Source organism: Hyperolius riggenbachi, chromosome 10 (assembly GCF_040937935.1).
Source record: "Hyperolius riggenbachi isolate aHypRig1 chromosome 10, aHypRig1.pri, whole genome shotgun sequence".
Taxonomy (NCBI): Eukaryota; Metazoa; Chordata; class Amphibia; order Anura; family Hyperoliidae; genus Hyperolius; species Hyperolius riggenbachi.
This window is the reverse complement of record NC_090655.1, coordinates 81,730,392-81,748,123: the sequence shown is the minus strand read 5'-3', so window position 1 is coordinate 81,748,123 and position 17,732 is coordinate 81,730,392. Positions and strand designations below refer to the sequence as shown.

Sequence of the window (17,732 nt, the reverse complement as noted above, 5' to 3'; positions counted from 1 at the left end):
CCACTGTATAGCATTGTGCTCTGTGTCGCTGCTGACAATAGTGGTACACCGCTCACCCACCACTGTATAGCATTTCTGTACTGCCACTGTACTGCTGCCAGTCAGCGTGTACTTTAAGGATAAGTGAAATGAGGAAGAAATCCGGTGAAAGAGGGAGGGGCAAGGGAAGAGGTGTTTCCCCTGACGGTTCACGTACAGGCCACAGGGGAGCACCCAAGAAAACCCACTCAATACCGCCCATGTTGTCCAGGACAACAACCCTCACAGATCCAAAAGAACAGGACCAGATAATTACTTGGATGACCTCTCAAGCGTCCAGCAGTGGGTTAAGCAGCACCAGCACATCACGCACGAGGTCCGAGTCCTCAGCCAGTTACAAGGAGCCAGTGGGCACAAAGCTGACACAACCGGCAGCGACACCATGCACACAACTGCCAGATAACCAGACGACGTTGGAGTGAGCTGCGCAGAGGTTGTTCTGGGGAGCTCTACTCCACGGCGGCGGCCCCCCACAATGACATATGACGAGTTTGAGGAGATGGAAGAGGAGGGTATGGACAATGTGGACATAGACCCAGATTTTGTTTGTGAATGAGAACATCGCCGTCGTAGCAGCAGCACAGATGAGTCTGTTGAGGAACCCACTGCTGCACGAGTTCGCCTTGTGCCACAAGGTAGGCGGCGCGCAATTTCAGGCACCGCAAGCATGGAAGTTCAAGTGAGAGGCAAAAGAGGCGCAAACAGAAATCGCCAGCAAGGCAGGTGCTCCAAAGTCTGGGCTTTCTTTGAAGACTGCACTGAGGATGTTACCATGGCGATTTGCAAGGTGTGCAAGACCCGCCTGAGCAGGGGGAAAAGTATTAACAACCTCTCCACCACCAGCATGAGCCGCCACATTCTATCCAAACATCCCACTCTGTGGGCAAACGCGGCAGGACAGGGTACCACCAGCAACACTGCCTCCCTTGGGTTCACCAGACTCACCACCAGACCCGCCTCAGCAGCAGCAGTAGCCCAGCCATTGCGTGGTTCACAACATTCACAAACATCAGACGATGCTGACACTGTCACTTTCCGGACTAATGCTCTTGAGGTCTCCCAGTGTTCATCAAACACAACAACCAACAGCCCTTCGGTGTGCAGCCCTACGGTTGAGTTGTCTGTCTCTGAGATGTTTGAGCGCAAGAGGAAATTGCCAGCAAATGACCCCCGGGCCGTGGCAGTAACAGCCAGCCAGCATAGCCAAGGTTCTGGCCTGCAAAATGCTGCCATATCGAGTGGTGGAGACAAACAGCTTCAAGGGCATGATGTCAGTGGCCATCCCACGTTACGTGGTTCCCAGCCGCTACCACTTTGCGCGCTCTGCAGTGCCTGAGTTGCATGAGCACGTGGTCAGCTAAATAACCCGAAGCTTGAAGAATGCCGTTGCCTGCAAGGTTCACCTCACCACTGACACCTGGACGAGTGCGTTCGGCCAGGGTCGATACATCTCCCTTACCGCGCACTGGGTGAACCTTGTGGAGCCTGGCAGCGATTCCTCACCTGCTACGGCGCGGGTGTTGCCCACGCCGCAAACAGCTGCACCGCCGTCCCTCCCACTGGATAACAACAGCAGCACCTACCTCTCTGACTCCTTCTCCTCCAACGCATCTCAAAGCTGTACCTCATCCGGAAACGCTAACCCAGCACCAGCAGCAGTAGGATCGTGGAAGCAGTGCAGCACAGCTGTTGGCATGCGTCAGCAAGCGTTGCTGAAGCTGATCTGCCTTGGGGATAAGCAGCACACAGGGGAGGAAATTTGGAGGGGAATAAAGGAACAGACGGATTTGTGGCTGGCACCGCCGGACCTGAAACCGGGCATGAAGCTAGACACCTGGCACAAACTGGCAATGTACGCAATAGAGGTGCTGGCTTGCCCGGCAGCCAGCGTTATGTCGGAACACTGTTTCAGTGCTGCTGGAGGCATCGTCGCAGATCGGCGTATCCGCCTCTCCACAGAAAATGCAGACCGTCTGACTCAAATTAAAATGAATCAATCCTGGATTGGAAACGACTACGCAACACTCCAGGACCCCAACCAAGTAACATGACCAATGAACATCTGGGATGGTTTAGCGTTTCCGGTCCCTGTTTATTGAACCTCTCATCTGTATTACATTTATGACTGCATGGCGGCAAAAAGCATTGCTGCTATATCCGCACGCTTTTTGTCCTCATGCAAGGCCTGGGTTGTTGTGTCTCAAAAAGCATGGCCTTCTTCTCCTCCTGCGCCTGCTCCTGTTCCATCACGTGTGCTGCTGCTGCTGGGTTAGCGTTGCCGCCCGGTCCCTGTTTATTGAACCTCTTATCTTTATTACATTTATGACTGCATGCATGGTGGTAAAAAGCATGCTATCTGCACGCTTTTTGTCCTCATGCAAGGCCTGGGTTGTTGTGTCTCACAAAGCGTGGCCTTCTCCTCCTGCGCCTCCTCCTGTTCCATCACGTCTGCTGCTGCTGGGTTAGCGTTGCCGCGTGGTCCCTGTTTATTGAACCACTTATCTTTATTACATTTATGACTGCATGGCGGTACAAAGCATGCTATCCGCACGCTTCTTGTCCTCATGCAAGGCCTGGGTTGTTGTGTCTCACAAAGCGTGGCCTTCTCCTCCTGCGCCTCCTCCTGTTCCATCACGTCTGCTGCTGCTGGGTTAGCGTTGCCGCGTGGTCCCTGTTTATTGAACCACTTATCTTTATTACATTTATGACTGCATGGCGGTACAAAGCATGCTATCCGCACGCTTCTTGTCCTCATGCAAGGCCTGGGTTGTTGTGTCTCACAAAGCGTGGCCTTCTCCTCCTGCGCCTCCTCCTGTTCCATCACGTCTGCTGCTGCTGGGTTAGCGTTGCCGCGTGGTCCCTGTTTATTGAACCACTTATCTTTATTACATTTATGACTGCATGGCGGTACAAAGCATGCTATCCGCACGCTTTTTGTCCTCATGCAAGGCCTGGGTTGTTGTGTCTCATAAAGCGTGGCCTTCTCCTCCTGCGCCTCCTCCTGTTCCATCACGTGTACTGCTGCTGCTGCTGCTGGGTTAGCGTTGCTGGTCCCTGTTTATTGAACCTCTTATCTTTATTACATTTATGACTGCATGGCGGTACAAAGCATGCTATCCGCACGCTTCTTGTCCTCGTGCAAGGCCTGGGTTGTTGTGTCTCACAAAGCGTGGCCTTCTCCTCCTGCGCCTCCTCCTGTTCCATCACGTCTGCTGCTGCTGGGTTAGCGTTGCCGCGTGGTCCCTGTTTATTGAACCACTTATCTTTATTACATTTATGACTGCATGGCGGTACAAAGCATGCTATCCGCACGCTTCTTGTTCTCATGCAAGGCCTGGGTTGTTGTGTCTCACAAAGCGTGGCCTTCTCCTCCTGCGCCTCCTCCTGTTCCATCACGTCTGCTGCTGCTGGGTTAGCGTTGCCGCGTGGTCCCTGTTTATTGAACCACTTATCTTTATTACATTTATGACTGCATGGCGGTACAAAGCATGCTATCCGCACGCTTTTTGTCCTCATGCAAGGCCTGGGTTGTTGTGTCTCATAAAGCGTGGCCTTCTCCTCCTGCGCCTCCTCCTGTTCCATCACGTGTACTGCTGCTGCTGCTGCTGGGTTAGCGTTGCCGGTCCCTGTTTATGGAACCTCTTATCTTTATTACATTTATGACTGCATGGCGGTACAAAGCATGCTATCCGCACGCTTCTTGTCCTCATGCAAGGCCTGGGTTGTTGTGTCTCAAAGCGTGGCCTTCTCCTCCTGCGCCACCCTCCTCCTGTTCCATCACGTGTGCTGCTGCTGGGTTAGCGTTACCGGTCCCTTTTCCTGGAACCTCTTATATGTATTACATTTATGACTGCATGCCGACAAAAAGCATGTTACCTGTGCAAAGAAAACAGACATTTCCCGCATTTAAAAGACAGTTTTCCCTTTGAAACTTTAAAATCGATTTTCTCAAAAACTATAAGCTCTTTTTGCTAAAAAATTTTTCCTCTTGTACCCACTCCCAAGGTGCACATACCCTGTAAATTTGGGGTATGTAGCATGTAAGGAGGCTTTACAAAGCACAAAAGTTCGGGTCCCCATTGACTTCCATTATGTTCGGAGTTTGGGTCGAACACCCGAACATCGCGGCCATGTTCGGCCTGTTCGGCCCGAACCCGAACATCTAGATGTTCGCCCAACACTAGGTTTAGGCACCAACAGGGGGGTCTTAGGTTTAGGCACCAACAGGGGGTCTTAGGTTTAGGCACCAACAGGGGGGTCTAGGGGTTAGGGATAGGTACAGGGAGGGTTCTGTGTAAGAGTAGGCTTAGGTATAGTTTTAGTAAAATTTTAGTAATAATTACTAATGTTTTACAACACTTATTACGAACGTAGTTATATTTATATCATTATTATAAAGAATATTTTCAGATTTTATTATAAGAACAAACCATAAATGAAAGTTATTCACAATAATATACAATTATAACAATTAAACATATATTATTGGTTTTTTAATAAACGTAATTATAAGTTTAACTTTTGAAACAGGGAAGATTAACGTTTTCACAATTTCCGATTTCATAAACATTACTTAATGATTTATAAATTTGTTAAACATTATTTGTAAACGAAATATAGCACACTATTTTTATAAACGCTATTAAAAATTAATTGTTAATTAGCGTTTACACCCCGCGCCCTTTTTGTCCAGGCGCCCTTTTTGTACATACGCCTGTGTGCCTGTGAGTCATGTGACTGTCACATGACTCACTGCTTCCCTGAAGCCATCCAGGGCCTGTCTGCTCATATTCCATCCTGTGCCAGCAGCATTATTCATGATGCGACTGCTGGCCAGGGGAAGTTCCTCCTTAGCCTCCACTAAGCCGCTGGCTCAGAGGCAGGGAGTGCAGAGAGGAGAGGGGCCCACGTCACGTGACAGGTGACGTCATAGTGTTTATAAGAGGACTACCGATCATTACATTGGCAGTTCGCTGGGCCGGTACGAGCCTGCCCCTTAGTGCACCTAGGCTGCAAAAAAGTGTCACACCGTGGTATCTTCGTACTCAGGAGAAGTAGTATAATGTGTTTTGGGGTGTATTTTTATACATACCCATGCTGGGTGGGAGAAATATCTCTGTAAATGGACAATTGTGTGTAAAAAAATCAAGAAAATCTCATTTACAGAGATTTCTCCCACCCAGCATAGGTATCTGTAAAAATACACCCCAAAACACATTATACTATTTCTCCTGAGTACGGCGATACCATATGTGACTTTTTTGCAGCCTAGGTGCGCTAAGGGGCCCAAAGTCCTATGAGCACCTTTAGGCTTTACAAGGGTGCTTACAATTTAGCACCCCCCAAAATGTTGGACAGTAAACACACCCCACAAATGACCCCATTTTGGAAAGTAGACATACTGGGGAAAATTCACTTTTTGCACCATAGTTTGTAAACGCTATAACTTTTACCCAAACCAATAAATATACACTTATTGCATTTTTTTTTATCAAAGACATGTAGCACAATAAATGTGGACACAAATTTATATAGAAATTTTACTTTATTTGAAAAATGTCAGCACAGAAAGCTAAAATAAAAATAATCATTTTTTTTGACAAAATTCATGTCTTTTTTTGATGAATTTAATAAAAACTAAAAATCACAGCAGCAATCAAATAGCACCAAAAGAAAGCTGTATTCGTGACAAGAAAAGGAGGTAAAAATGATTTAGGTGGTAGGGTGTATGACCGAGCAATAAACCATTAAAGCTGCAGTGGTCTGAATGGAAAAAAAGTGTCTGGTCCTCAAAGAGAACCTGTACTGAGTAAAATTATTTAAAATAAACACATGAGGTAACTTCAAATGAACATTACACAGTTACCTTGCCATCAGTTCCTCTCAGAAGCTCACCATTTTCTTCTTACAGTGATCCCTTCCAGTTCTGACAACATTTTGTCAGAACTGAAATATATCAGTTGCTGTCAGTTATATATCAGTTGCTGTCAGTTACAGCTGAGAGGAGAACTGATGTGTCCATGTTTCCCTATGGCTCAAGTGGGCGATGTTACAGTTTAACAGTGTGCTGACCAGGAAGCTGTTATGGGGTAATAGCCATTTTCAAAATGGAGGACGGAGAATTCCATTGATCACAGTGGACAAACTTTCGGAAGAACTCTCTGCGTCCTGCATCCTGCAGGAGAGGAAAAATAGATTGAGGAGTAGACTACACAGGAGGTAAGTATGACTTGTGTATGGTTATTTTGACTTTTAATTTTCAGTTCAGGTTTTCTGTAAGGCTGCTTACACACAGGGACGTTACAGGCGCACGTTGGTGCAGCCTGTAACGCTCCCCCAACGTACAGCAATGTAACACAAGTGGGCTGTTCACACTGCCCACGTTGCGTTACATGTAACGCTGCACGTTCTTCCGAAAGTGCAGCATGCTACGGCGTTACAGCGGCTTAAGCCGCGTTAGACTGTTTGCACATGCTCAGTCATGTTGGGGAGGAGCGGAGAGCGAACAGGCACATGGCTAATTAATATTCACTGCACGTTGTGACGTGCAGTGTTTACTTCCTGGTGCGGCCGCTCTGTGCGGCGATTGGCCGGCGGGACTACGTGATGCCGCATGCGTCCAAGAGTAAGCGTCACGGACGCCAGAGTGAGCTGCACAACGCGGCTCACTCAGACGTCCACATCGAAGAGCACCAGGCCTTGCGTTAGGTGCACGTTATGCAACCTTAATGTAGCACCTAACGCAACGTCTTGGTGTGCAAGTAGCCTTAGGGGTGTTAAGACTGCAGTCCTTGGGCTTGATTCACAAAGCGGTGCTAACCTACTTAGCACGTCTAAAGTCTTTAGGCACGCTAACCAGGGTGCTAAGTAGGTTAGCACCGGATTTCTCAATCAGATCGTGCGCTAAGTACCGCACGCAAAGTTTTGCACGCCCAAAGTCCTATGCGTGCGCTAAGTCCCATAGGCTTTAACAGTGGCGTCCCTTTAATAGGGCGCAGGGGAGCGTCCCGCACCGGGTGACACAGCTGAGGGGGGGGGGGGGTGTCAAAAACGTCAGCCAGCCTAATAGCCAAATATAATTTAAAACACCTGGCTGGCTGACTAATGACACGGAGCGGAGCCGGAGGTAAATTGCAGCCTCTTTTCATGTTGTCTAGGCAGGGGGGCAGGGCAGCAGGCACACCTCCCTCCCCTCCTGCAATAGGCTTGCTTGCTGGAGTCTCGGAGACTCGGCCCCGTCTCCGCATCGGGACTTCCGCTTAAATTCCGGCTTCCAGCCCCTGTTGCATGCTGGGGCTGCCGGAGCGGAAGTGGAGTGCGCGGGTCCGCGTTGGGCAGCGTGTGGACCGGCCTGGCAGCATGGATGGAGGAGCAGCGGCATGAAATGGCCAGGCACGGAGCGTGGTACTCGGCGGCCATCCGGCAGCACGGTGGACAGTCAGGGGGCACACAATGGACGCTGCACAGCAGCAGCACACACAGCTTGCTGCTGCATGACGCTTGCCAGGTGACCAGCCGCCTGCCGCCAAGTACCACGCTTCTGCTATGCGCCATTTCCCGCTACTCTTTGCACACAATCAGTGAGTGACTGACTGCTGCAGCTGGAGTGAGCGCCTCGGTGGGCATTGGGCAGATTGGGCGGGGCGAGAGATTGGCAAAAATGTGGGCCACACCAGGAGGAAAGCACCTGACCTTGGAGACACAGACAGACACACAACTGCCTGGCGCCATCATGTCTTAGGTGCCTGCTGCTGGCTAACCTATACTGGGGCACCTATAGCTGGCTAACCTATACTGGGGCACCTATAGCTGGCTAACCTATACTGGGGCACCTATAGCTGGCTAACCTATACTGGGGCACCTATAGCTGGCTAACCTACACTGTGGCACCTATGCCGGGCTACCTATATAGGAGGCAACTATACCTGGCCAACCTATACGTGGGAATCCATAGCTTACTAATCTATTCTGGGGCACCTATGTGTGTCTACCAATACTGGGACACCTATAGCTGGCTACCTATACTGTGGGCACCTGTAGCTTGCTAACCTATACTGGGGGCACCTATAGCTGGCTAATGTATACTGAGGCACTTCGAGCTGGCATGGGGGGAGGGAAGCACATCTGAATGTTTATGGGGGTGTATGATGGGATGAAGCCTGTGTTAAGGGGCGGAGTTTAGGGCACCAGAGCTTATGTGCTTAGTGGCTCCTGAGCTGTAAATCCAGCCCTGCAATAACATGTTTGTAAAACCCTGAACCTTAAAGCCAATGGGTACCGATTTAAAAATAAAAAAGTCAGATACTCACCTAAGGAGAGGGAAGGCTCGGTCCTAATGAGACCAGTGGCGTTTCTACCACAGGGCGCAGGGGGGCGTGGCGCACTGGGTGCCAGACAGCCAGGGGGGTGTCGCCACGACCCCCCATAGATGCTGGACTCAGGAGGGGAAGAGCAGCTCTAGGAGGAGGGGTGACAGCAGGGATAGCGGTGGGGAGGGGGGACATATCCCCCCCTCCCTCACCTGGGTCCCCTCCTTCTGCCTCTCTTCTCCCCCCTCAAAATGCGGGCCGGGGGCAGTGGTCAGCGAGCAGGCGAGCGCGGAGAATACTCACGTTACTTCCGCGTATCAGCCTGGAACGCTCCGTCGCCGTCACGTGCCTCTTCTGCGCCTCCAATCACTGGAGGCGCAGTAGAGGCACGTGACGGCGACGCATGTTCCAGGCTGATACGCGAAAGTAACGTGAGTATTCTCCGCGCCTGCCTGCTCGCCCTGTTTGCTGCCCGCTGCCCACATTTGGGGGGGGGAAAGAAGCAGAAGGAGGGGACCCAGGTGAGGGAGCGGGGAGATATGTCCCCCCCTCCCCACCGCTATCCCTGCTGTCACCCCTCCTTCTAGCTACACGGGGGGGGGGGGGGAGGGGTACTATACTACCTAAACTGGGGGCCACTATACTGGGGGCAGCTAAACTGGGGGCCACTATACTACCTAAACTGGGGGCCACTATACTGGGGGCAGCTAAACTGGGGGCCACTATACTACCTAAACTGGGGGCAGCTAAACGGGGGGCCACTATACTACCTAAACTGGGGCCACTATACTGGGGGCAGCTAAACGGGGGGCCACTATACTACCTAAACTGGGGGCCACTATACTGGGGGCAGCTAAACTGGGGGCCACTATACTACCTAAACTGGGGGCCACTATACTACCTAAACTGGGGCCGCTATACTACCTAAACTGGGGCCACTATACTACCTAAACTGGGGGCAGCTAAACGGGGGGCCACTATACTACCTAAACTGGGGCCACTATACTGGGGGCAGCTAAACGGGGGGCCACTATACTACCTAAACTGGGGGCCACTATACTGGGGGCAGCTAAACTGGGGGCCACTATACTACCTAAACTGGGGGCCACTATACTACCTAAACTGGGGCCGCTATATTAACTAAACTGGAGGCCACTATACTATCTAAACTGGGGGCCACTATACTACCTAAACTTGGGGCCACTATACTACCTAAACTGGGGGCCACTATACTACCTAAACTTGGGGCCGCTATACTGGGGCCACTATACTGGGGGAAGCTAAACGGGGGGCCACTATACTAGCTACACTGGGCCTGGGGGTCACTATACTAGCTATACTGGGGGCCACTATATTACCTATACTGGGGGGGGGGCACCATACCAGCTACAATGGAGGCTACACTGGGGGCAACTATACTATCTAAACTGTGGGCCACTATACTACCTATACTGGAGGGCAGCTGTACGGGGGCCACTATACTAGCTACACTGGGGGCAGCAACACTACCTACATTGGGGGCAGCAGCTATGCTGCCTATCCTGGGGGCAACTATACTAGCTATATTGGGGCAACTATACTACCTTCACCGGGGGCAACTAGCTACCTATACTGGGGGCAACTGCTAGCTACCTATACTGGGGGCAGTGGCGGCACCGGGGGGGGGGGGGGGTGCTTTTGGTGCTGAAGCACCACCTAAAATTCTCCAAGCACCCCCCAGCGTGAACTGACTTGTCAGTTCACCGCAGTGGCAGAGCAGGGCTATAGTAAAATGTCTGAAGCCCTGCTCTGGAGACTTTGGGAGTTTCAGTTGCTGGCTGCAGAGGATCGTGGGAGCTACGCACCGGACGGAGGCCGGTACAGGAGCTCTGCTGCAGGTGAGTAAATGTGTTTTTTTAATTTTTTTATTTATATTAGCAGCCAGGTGTAGCGTTTATGTTCTGGACAGGTCTGCTACACGATTGAAGTGTTTTCTGGACTGGTCTGCCACACGTTTGCATGTATTTTCTGGGCAAATCGGCTACATGATTGCATGTATTTTCTGGGCAAATCTGCCGACATGATTGCATGTATTTTCTGGGCAAATCTGCCGACATGATTGCATGTATTTTCTGGGCAAATCTGCCGACATGATTGCATGTATTTTCTGGGCAAATCTGCCGACATGATTGCATGTATTTTCTGGGCAAATCTGCCGACATGATTCCATGTATTTTCTGGGCAAATCTGCCGACATGATTGAACTTATTCTCTGGGCAAATCTGCCGACATGATTGAACGTATTCTCTGGGCAAATCTGCACACATTACGTTTATTTTCTTGAGAAAACCTGCACAAGTATGTGAATTTTCTGGGGAAAGGGTCACCAAAACATGGGTCCACTGTCTTTGCGTTGCACTTTTAAAGGGAACCCGAGGTGAGAATAATATTGAGGCTGCCATATTTATCTCCTTTTGAGCAATATCAGTTGCCTGGCTGCCGTGCTGGTCCTCTGCCTCTAATTCTTTCAACCATAGACCCTGAACAAGCATGCTTGTTTCTGGTGTGATTCAGTTCGCTACTGCAGCCAAATAGATCAGCAGGGCAACTAGTATTGTTTAAAAGGAAATAAATATGGCAGCCTCCATATCACTCTCACCCGAGTTCACGTTAAATTACAGTTAGCTCCGCTCTCATCCGGTCATGGCCACGCCCATTTTTTTTGCCGCGGCGCGATGCATGTTATAGCGCCACCCATTTTTTGCCCCTTAACTTGTTTTTTTTTTTGGGGGGGGGGGGGGTGTCGTATAATACCCAGCATCGGGTGTCAAATGCCCTAGGTACGCCACTGGGCTTTAATGGGCACTTCGCGTGGAGCACCCTGCGTGCATAACTTTGCGCGCGATGCGTTTCGCGTGAAAACCTTTTTTAGACGTGCTAAGGGGCTTTTCACAGGTGTGCTAACAGTTAGCACCGCTTCGTGAATCAAGCCCCTTAAGTGGTTAATCTGGCTCTTCACCCATATCCATAGTCACTCACAAGGATGGACAATGACCTCTTAGGAGCCCAGTCTTGAGGCAGCATTTCTCTCCTTCTTCTACTACGTAATATGTTGCCACTCTATAAATATAATACATAAATAAAATAAATACTGAAATCTTCCCTGCTTTTGACATTGCGAGTCATCTTCTCATTACCCAAACCTTGTGTAACGTTTGCGGAATTATCTCCGTGGTCAGCGCACAACATGTGCGCCGACACTGCGGAAACCCTCCACAAGCGTTTAGATAAGGGAACCCAGCTTTGGTGCAAATGCACCAGTAGAGGAGATTTCCAACCAGCAGATGGAGCTGTGGCGTACAGAGGAACAAGTCCTCTGCACAGCCACATATGCCAGTTAGAAATTGCACGATTAAGCAAGACTGAGCAACAGAGTAGCAAACCAGAAGAAAGCAAGAACAGAGACAGACAATATGAATGTCTACCAATCTAGTCGCCACCCCGCAACGGTAGACATATCACATCAGAGCTGACCAGAGTGAAAGCTAATCGCAAGAGAGGCGATTGCTATCAGCAACACAAGACTGAGCAAAGACAGAGCATGAACTGAGTAAGGAAGACACAGTAAACAAGTACAATCAGAACGCCAAGGAAAATAACAAACGCAATAACTAAACGCGGCCGCCGCACGATATGCGCAACAGCGACAAAGCGTGTTAACGGTACGGCCACCGCACGATATGCGCAACAGTGACAAAGCGTACCAACTCTAACTAACAATTTAACACAGGACAAAAAGACAAGCAGATGGCGAGAACGCTTGCTAATCGGTTGTCTAACACCAGACAACAGCAAGCGTTCGCACCAGACAAAAGCTCAGGCCCACACTCCAGGAACATAGGTCAAAAGGATCCACCGCCTCTACCGCTAGGGCGAATGCGATCCAAACAGACAGACAAATAGAGCAACCAGTAGCAACCGCTGCTCTGGCTTACACTCCAAAACAGAACAGGTAATACAGATAATAAACAACCTGACTGCACTAGAAAGAATGCTAAGAGCACTCCCAAGGATAACTACTCTAAGACAATATTAGCAAACCATAAGCAGAGGGGCTGAAACTCAAGGTAAGTCCAGCATAACAAAACCTTTATGACCAACAGGGAATTCTGGGAGGAAATGGCATTTATACTGCAAGCCTTCAAAAGAGGTAGAACTATCAATAACCAGATAAGTGAATGCAAATCCCTCACCAGAACAGCAAGTCTGAAACTTGCAGAGTGAAAACAGGTCTCCTTTCCAGGGACCTGCAGCATGCAGACCTGAAAAATGGTCAAAAAGCTGTCTGCCTGTACAGACAGCAGAGTTGATCATTACACCTTGTATTGTATTAGTACTGTTAACACTGCACTCTTTTTGTTTGCTCCTGATTTATCCAACAACTTTCATGATAACTCTTCCTCTTTCAGTCCCCTCCCTGTCTGTGATTAGAGATGGTTTGAATGGTTCGCCGGTGAACGGTTCCAGGTGAACTTTAGGTGGTTCGCGTTCGCCGGCGAAGGCGAACTTTTGCGGAAGTTCGATTCGCCCCCATAATGCTCCATTAAGAACAACTTTGACCCTCTACATCATAGTCAGCAGGCACATTGTCGCTAATCAAACTACACTCACTCCTGGAGCCCCACCCCCCTTATAAAAGGCAAGGTTCTCCTCTCCTGCCATTTTACTCACTCGTCTGCCTACAGTAATTAGCTAAGGGACAGCTGCTGACAGACTCTGCTAGGGAAAGCTTAGTTAGGCTCTTTTAGGCTTGTTAGCTTGCTCCTGGCTGATTGTTATTCCTTATATTACATCCCCCCCAGCTCCCTTCTCCCTCACTCCTCCTCCTACTCCAGAGGAGGTTCTTGTCTTCCAGGGAATTGTAGGATTTCAAAAGCCAGCACACATACCATGGCCGGGAATTGAACCCAGGTCTTAGCGCTTGGTAGGCAACTCTCTTCACCACTATACCACCACCAACACTACTTGCTGAACCAGCCTAGCATGTACCATTATGATATATCCAAGAGAAAAATTACCTTGCATAGGGATTTGTAGGATTTCAAAAGCCAACTCACATGCAGTGGCCAGGAATTGAACCCAGGCCTACCGCATGGTAGGCTGCTATCCTAACCATTATACCACCAACACAACACACTACAATGCTACATGCTAAAGCCAGCCTAGCATGTGCCATTATGATATATCCAAGAGAAAAATGAACTTGCTTAGGGATTTGTAGGATTTCAAAAGCCAACTCACATGCATTGGCCAGGAATTGAACCCAGGCCTACCGCGTGGTAGGCTGCTATCCTATCCATTACACCACCAACACTACATGCTGAAACGTCTTGGAGCAGACTTACTTCCTACCTCCAAAGGACACACATGCATCCCCATAAAATCATTCAACAGCAACTGCATGCACAGTCTTTGTGGTACACAGTCTCTGTGGCACAATTGGTTAGCGTGTTTGGCTGTTAACTGCAAGGTTGGTGGTTCAAGCCCACCCAGGCATGGCCTTGCCTTTTGTGTTCAACAGTTGTCAGAAGAGAACCCCAGATAGCCATGTAGATTAATCTCTCTCTCTCTCTAGTAGGGATGGTCACGGCTTTCAGCGGAATTGTATTTTTCACAATTTTGGGTGGAAGTTCGCCTCTCCATTGAAGTCTATTGCGGTTCGCGAAAGTTTGCGTGAACCAAACCTTCCGCGAAAGTTCGCGAACAGGGTTCGCGAACCAAAATTCGGAGGTTCGCGTCATCTCTATCTGTGATCACCAAGGCTTGGCTTGGTTTTGTGCCCATCTCTCTTTACACCTCTTCCATCAACAAAATCATGTTATCTTTTGGCCTACAATAACATCTGTAAGAAGATGGCAAGCATATGTATTTGTCCCTCTGTCCTGAACAAAGTCTCTCTAAATACCTGAAACTCAGCTTAGATAAAACTAAATTTATCATTGTTCTCCCACTCTCAATCCTTTCTCCTGGCATCTATCTAACTGAAAATAACAAACTTACCTTATGCGAGGAAACGCGGAAAAGCCTCCGCAAGTACTCAGAGTGAGGCGGCGGTTTCCGCGTCCAACATGGTGGCACAACGCGGAGAAACCGCCACATGCCGCATGGGCAGAGCGGTGGAGTCCGCGTTGGATGCGGCAGATTGCGCGCATGACAATGTTAATGACAGTGTGGTTGGACGCGGGGAGGCCGCCGCTTGCTGGTGTGGCTGGGACTGATAGACCACACAGGTTCAGAAGGGCGCGCGCGCGCGCTGAGAGGCAGAGCTTTTATGACAGCCAGAAAGGGAGTCAGCTGACCAAGCTGGTCAGCTGACAATTCCACCACTTCCCATTGGTCCAGCACTTAGGGGAGGCGCTGGAGAGCGCCTTGCTATATATACTGGGTGCTGGTCATTCTCTGGTTGTCTGCCGTTGCGATCACTACTCGGTAGCACTCAGACCTTGTCAGTATCTGTGTTCTAGATCAGTTTCCAAAGGTGTTGATGATCACGGAGCTCACACCTTAGCTTAGGAATATTGTATTGTACTATTTGTTATGATCTTCTGCCTGCCTGACCATTCCTCTGTAGAGTTGGGCCGAACCTCCGATTTTAGGTTCGCGAACCGGGTTCGCGAACTTTCGCGGAAGGTTCGGTTCGCGTTAAAGTTCGCGAACCGCAATAGACTTCAATGGGGATGCGAACTTTGAAAAAAAAAAAAATATGCTGGCCACAAAAGTGATGGAAAAGATGTTTCAAGGGGTCTAACACCTGGAGGGGGGCATGGCGGAGTGGGATAGATGCCAAAAGTCCCCGGGAAAAATCTGGATTTGACGCAAAGCAGCGTTTTAAGGGCAGAAATCACATTGAATGCTAAATGACAGGCCTAAAGTGCTTTAAAACATCTTGCATTTGTATACATCAATCAGGTAGTGTAATTAAGGTACTGCTTCACACTGACACACCAAACTGTTCACTGAACAGAACAGGTATGCAGTGGCGGGTTCACTGAACAGGTATGCAGTGGCAGGATCAATGAACAGGTATGCAGTGGCAGGATCACTGAACAGGTACGCAGTGGCAGGATCACTGAACAGGTATGCAGTGGCAGGATCAATGAACAGGTATGCAGTGGCAGGATCACTGAACAGGTACGCAGTGGCAGGATCACTGAACAGGTATGCAGTGGCAGGATCAATGAACAGGTATGCACTGGCAGGATCACTGAACAGGTATGCAGTGGCAGGATCAATGAACAGGTATGCAGTGGCAGGATCAATGAACAGGTATGCACTGGCAGGATCACTGAACAGGTATGCAGTGGCAGGATCAATGAACAGGTATGCACTGGCAGGATCACTGAACAGGTATGCAGTGGCAGGATCAATGAACAGGTATGCAGTGGCAGGATCACAGTACAGGTATGCAGTGGGCTGAGGGCTCACTGAACAGAACAGGTATGCAGCCAGGAAGAAGTTAAGCCTAACTAATCTTTCCCTATGAGAGACTGCAGCAGCTCGCCCTACTCTCACTAATGCAGGCACACGAGTGGCCATAACGGCCGCCGCTGCCTGCCTTATATAAGGGGGGGTGGGGCTCCAGGGGCTAGTGTAGCCTAATTGGCTACACTGGGCCTGCTGACTGTGATGTAGAGGGTCAAAGTTGACCCTCAGGTGCATTATGGGGCGAACCGATTTTTTGCGAACTTTTGCCGCAAAACGTTCGCGTGCGACACCCGCACGCGAACCACCTAAGTTCGCGCGAACCACGTTCGCCGGCGAACCGTTCGGCCCAACTCTATTCCTCTGATCTCTGATTCTGTACCTTGCTATTCTGATATCCTGTTGCCAAACTCTGCTCGTTCCTGGACTCTGTATCTGCCTCCTGATTCTGTACCCCGCTATTCTGATACTCCGTTGCCAAACTCTGCCTGTCCATTGGATTCCGTATCTGTCTCCTGAATCTGTACCTTATCTGTCTGTGTGTTAACGAACTGGCTTGCCCAACCCCGAGAACTGGCCTTACTGTTAGAGGCATTTCCCAGACCTGTTAGTGACACCCTCATTGGTGTCACTCACACTCTGTCCTTCCTACTCTAAGCCTAGCTCCTCCCCCGGGAGAGTCTAGGCTAACGGAAGGAACGTACTTCTGTGCAGTATCTCGTACTGCCTAGCACCCTCTATAGGGTGCTCTCCTCAAAGTATTACTGTTGCACCTAACACTCATATTACTCAGGTGTCCAGAGGTTAGAGATATATCTGATTATCGGTGATACTGCAGATCATCAATAATCGGGTATATATATGTATTCTCGGTGATACTGCAGATCACCGGTAATCAGATCCTCTCTGTGTTACACCGATCGTTACACCTAGTTAGAATCAAATTCACATGACTGTGTTTGTGTTGATGGCTAACATGGTACAACACTCTACTGTCTTTAAAACTGCTGCTGACCCTCTTACATTTCCAGCCTTGTATACATGCAGACCCTTAAAGGCCATCTCTGCTTTCCTCCATAATTATGAATCCTTTACATATAATTTCCCACTCCAAGATTTCTCAAGGGCTGCCTCCACTCTTTGCAATTCTCTTCCAATTCCTGTTAGGCTTGTTCTAACCTTTAACGCACTTAAAAAAAATCCAAGAACTTAGACAGCAGAATGTGTTGGCTTTTTATAAATAACAGATACAGTTTCTTCATGCATTTTAATAAACAGTGTTTTTCCTGTTACATCTAACCTTCCTTTTTCTTAATTGCTTTCAGATCTATCACAGAAGCTACGCACAGCTGTACCACCTTTGGAAGAGAAATGACGCCTGAAAGCTGCTTTAACCCTAACAAATGGATATGTGAGAAGAACATGACGAGCTATGTTACTTAAAGTGACTTTAGAAAGCGTGAATTGTAGGTGATGAGGGAGCAGGCCTAAACAAGTGGACCCTAACCTTTAAATGTTGTTTAAAGGGACAATGTGCAGCCAATATACAGTTTAAACCACACACCCTGGTTGGAAATAAAGGATCACTGTCCCAAAAAAAAGGCAACATTTTAAATACAAGTGGATGTAATGAAAATGTACTAAAATGCACTATAAATTACCTTTTTCCTGTTTTGCTGTCACTTACAGTAGGTTGCAGGGCTGGATTTACCATAAGGCACTGTAGGCACGTGCCTACAGGCGCCTGATCACGGAAAGGCGGTGTAACGAAAAATCCGCAACGCCGGATGGATTGCGGAAATATTGTCGCATCCAGTCCGGCAAGCGGACCTTCCAACGCGGGATGCGGAAATTCGTCCGCATCCGCTGTGCAAACCCGTCCGAGCACTCTGCTCCAAACTCACCAGCATGCTGCTCACCAGG

General features: G+C 49.2%; 1 protein-coding gene across 1 annotated transcript in view; it reads left to right on the top strand.

Annotated features, from left to right (window-relative positions):
- Positions 1 to 17,426, top strand: part of LOC137534031 (C-type lectin domain family 2 member B-like) — a 150,333-nt gene extending 132,907 nt beyond the window's left edge. Inside the window, exon 6 of the mRNA XM_068255358.1 lies at positions 17,135 to 17,426. Coding sequence (XP_068111459.1) covers positions 17,135 to 17,252 — 118 coding nt within the window. The 3' untranslated portion in view covers positions 17,253 to 17,426. The remainder of the gene's footprint in view (positions 1 to 17,134) is intronic.
- The last annotated feature ends 306 nt before the right edge of the window (positions 17,427 to 17,732 follow it).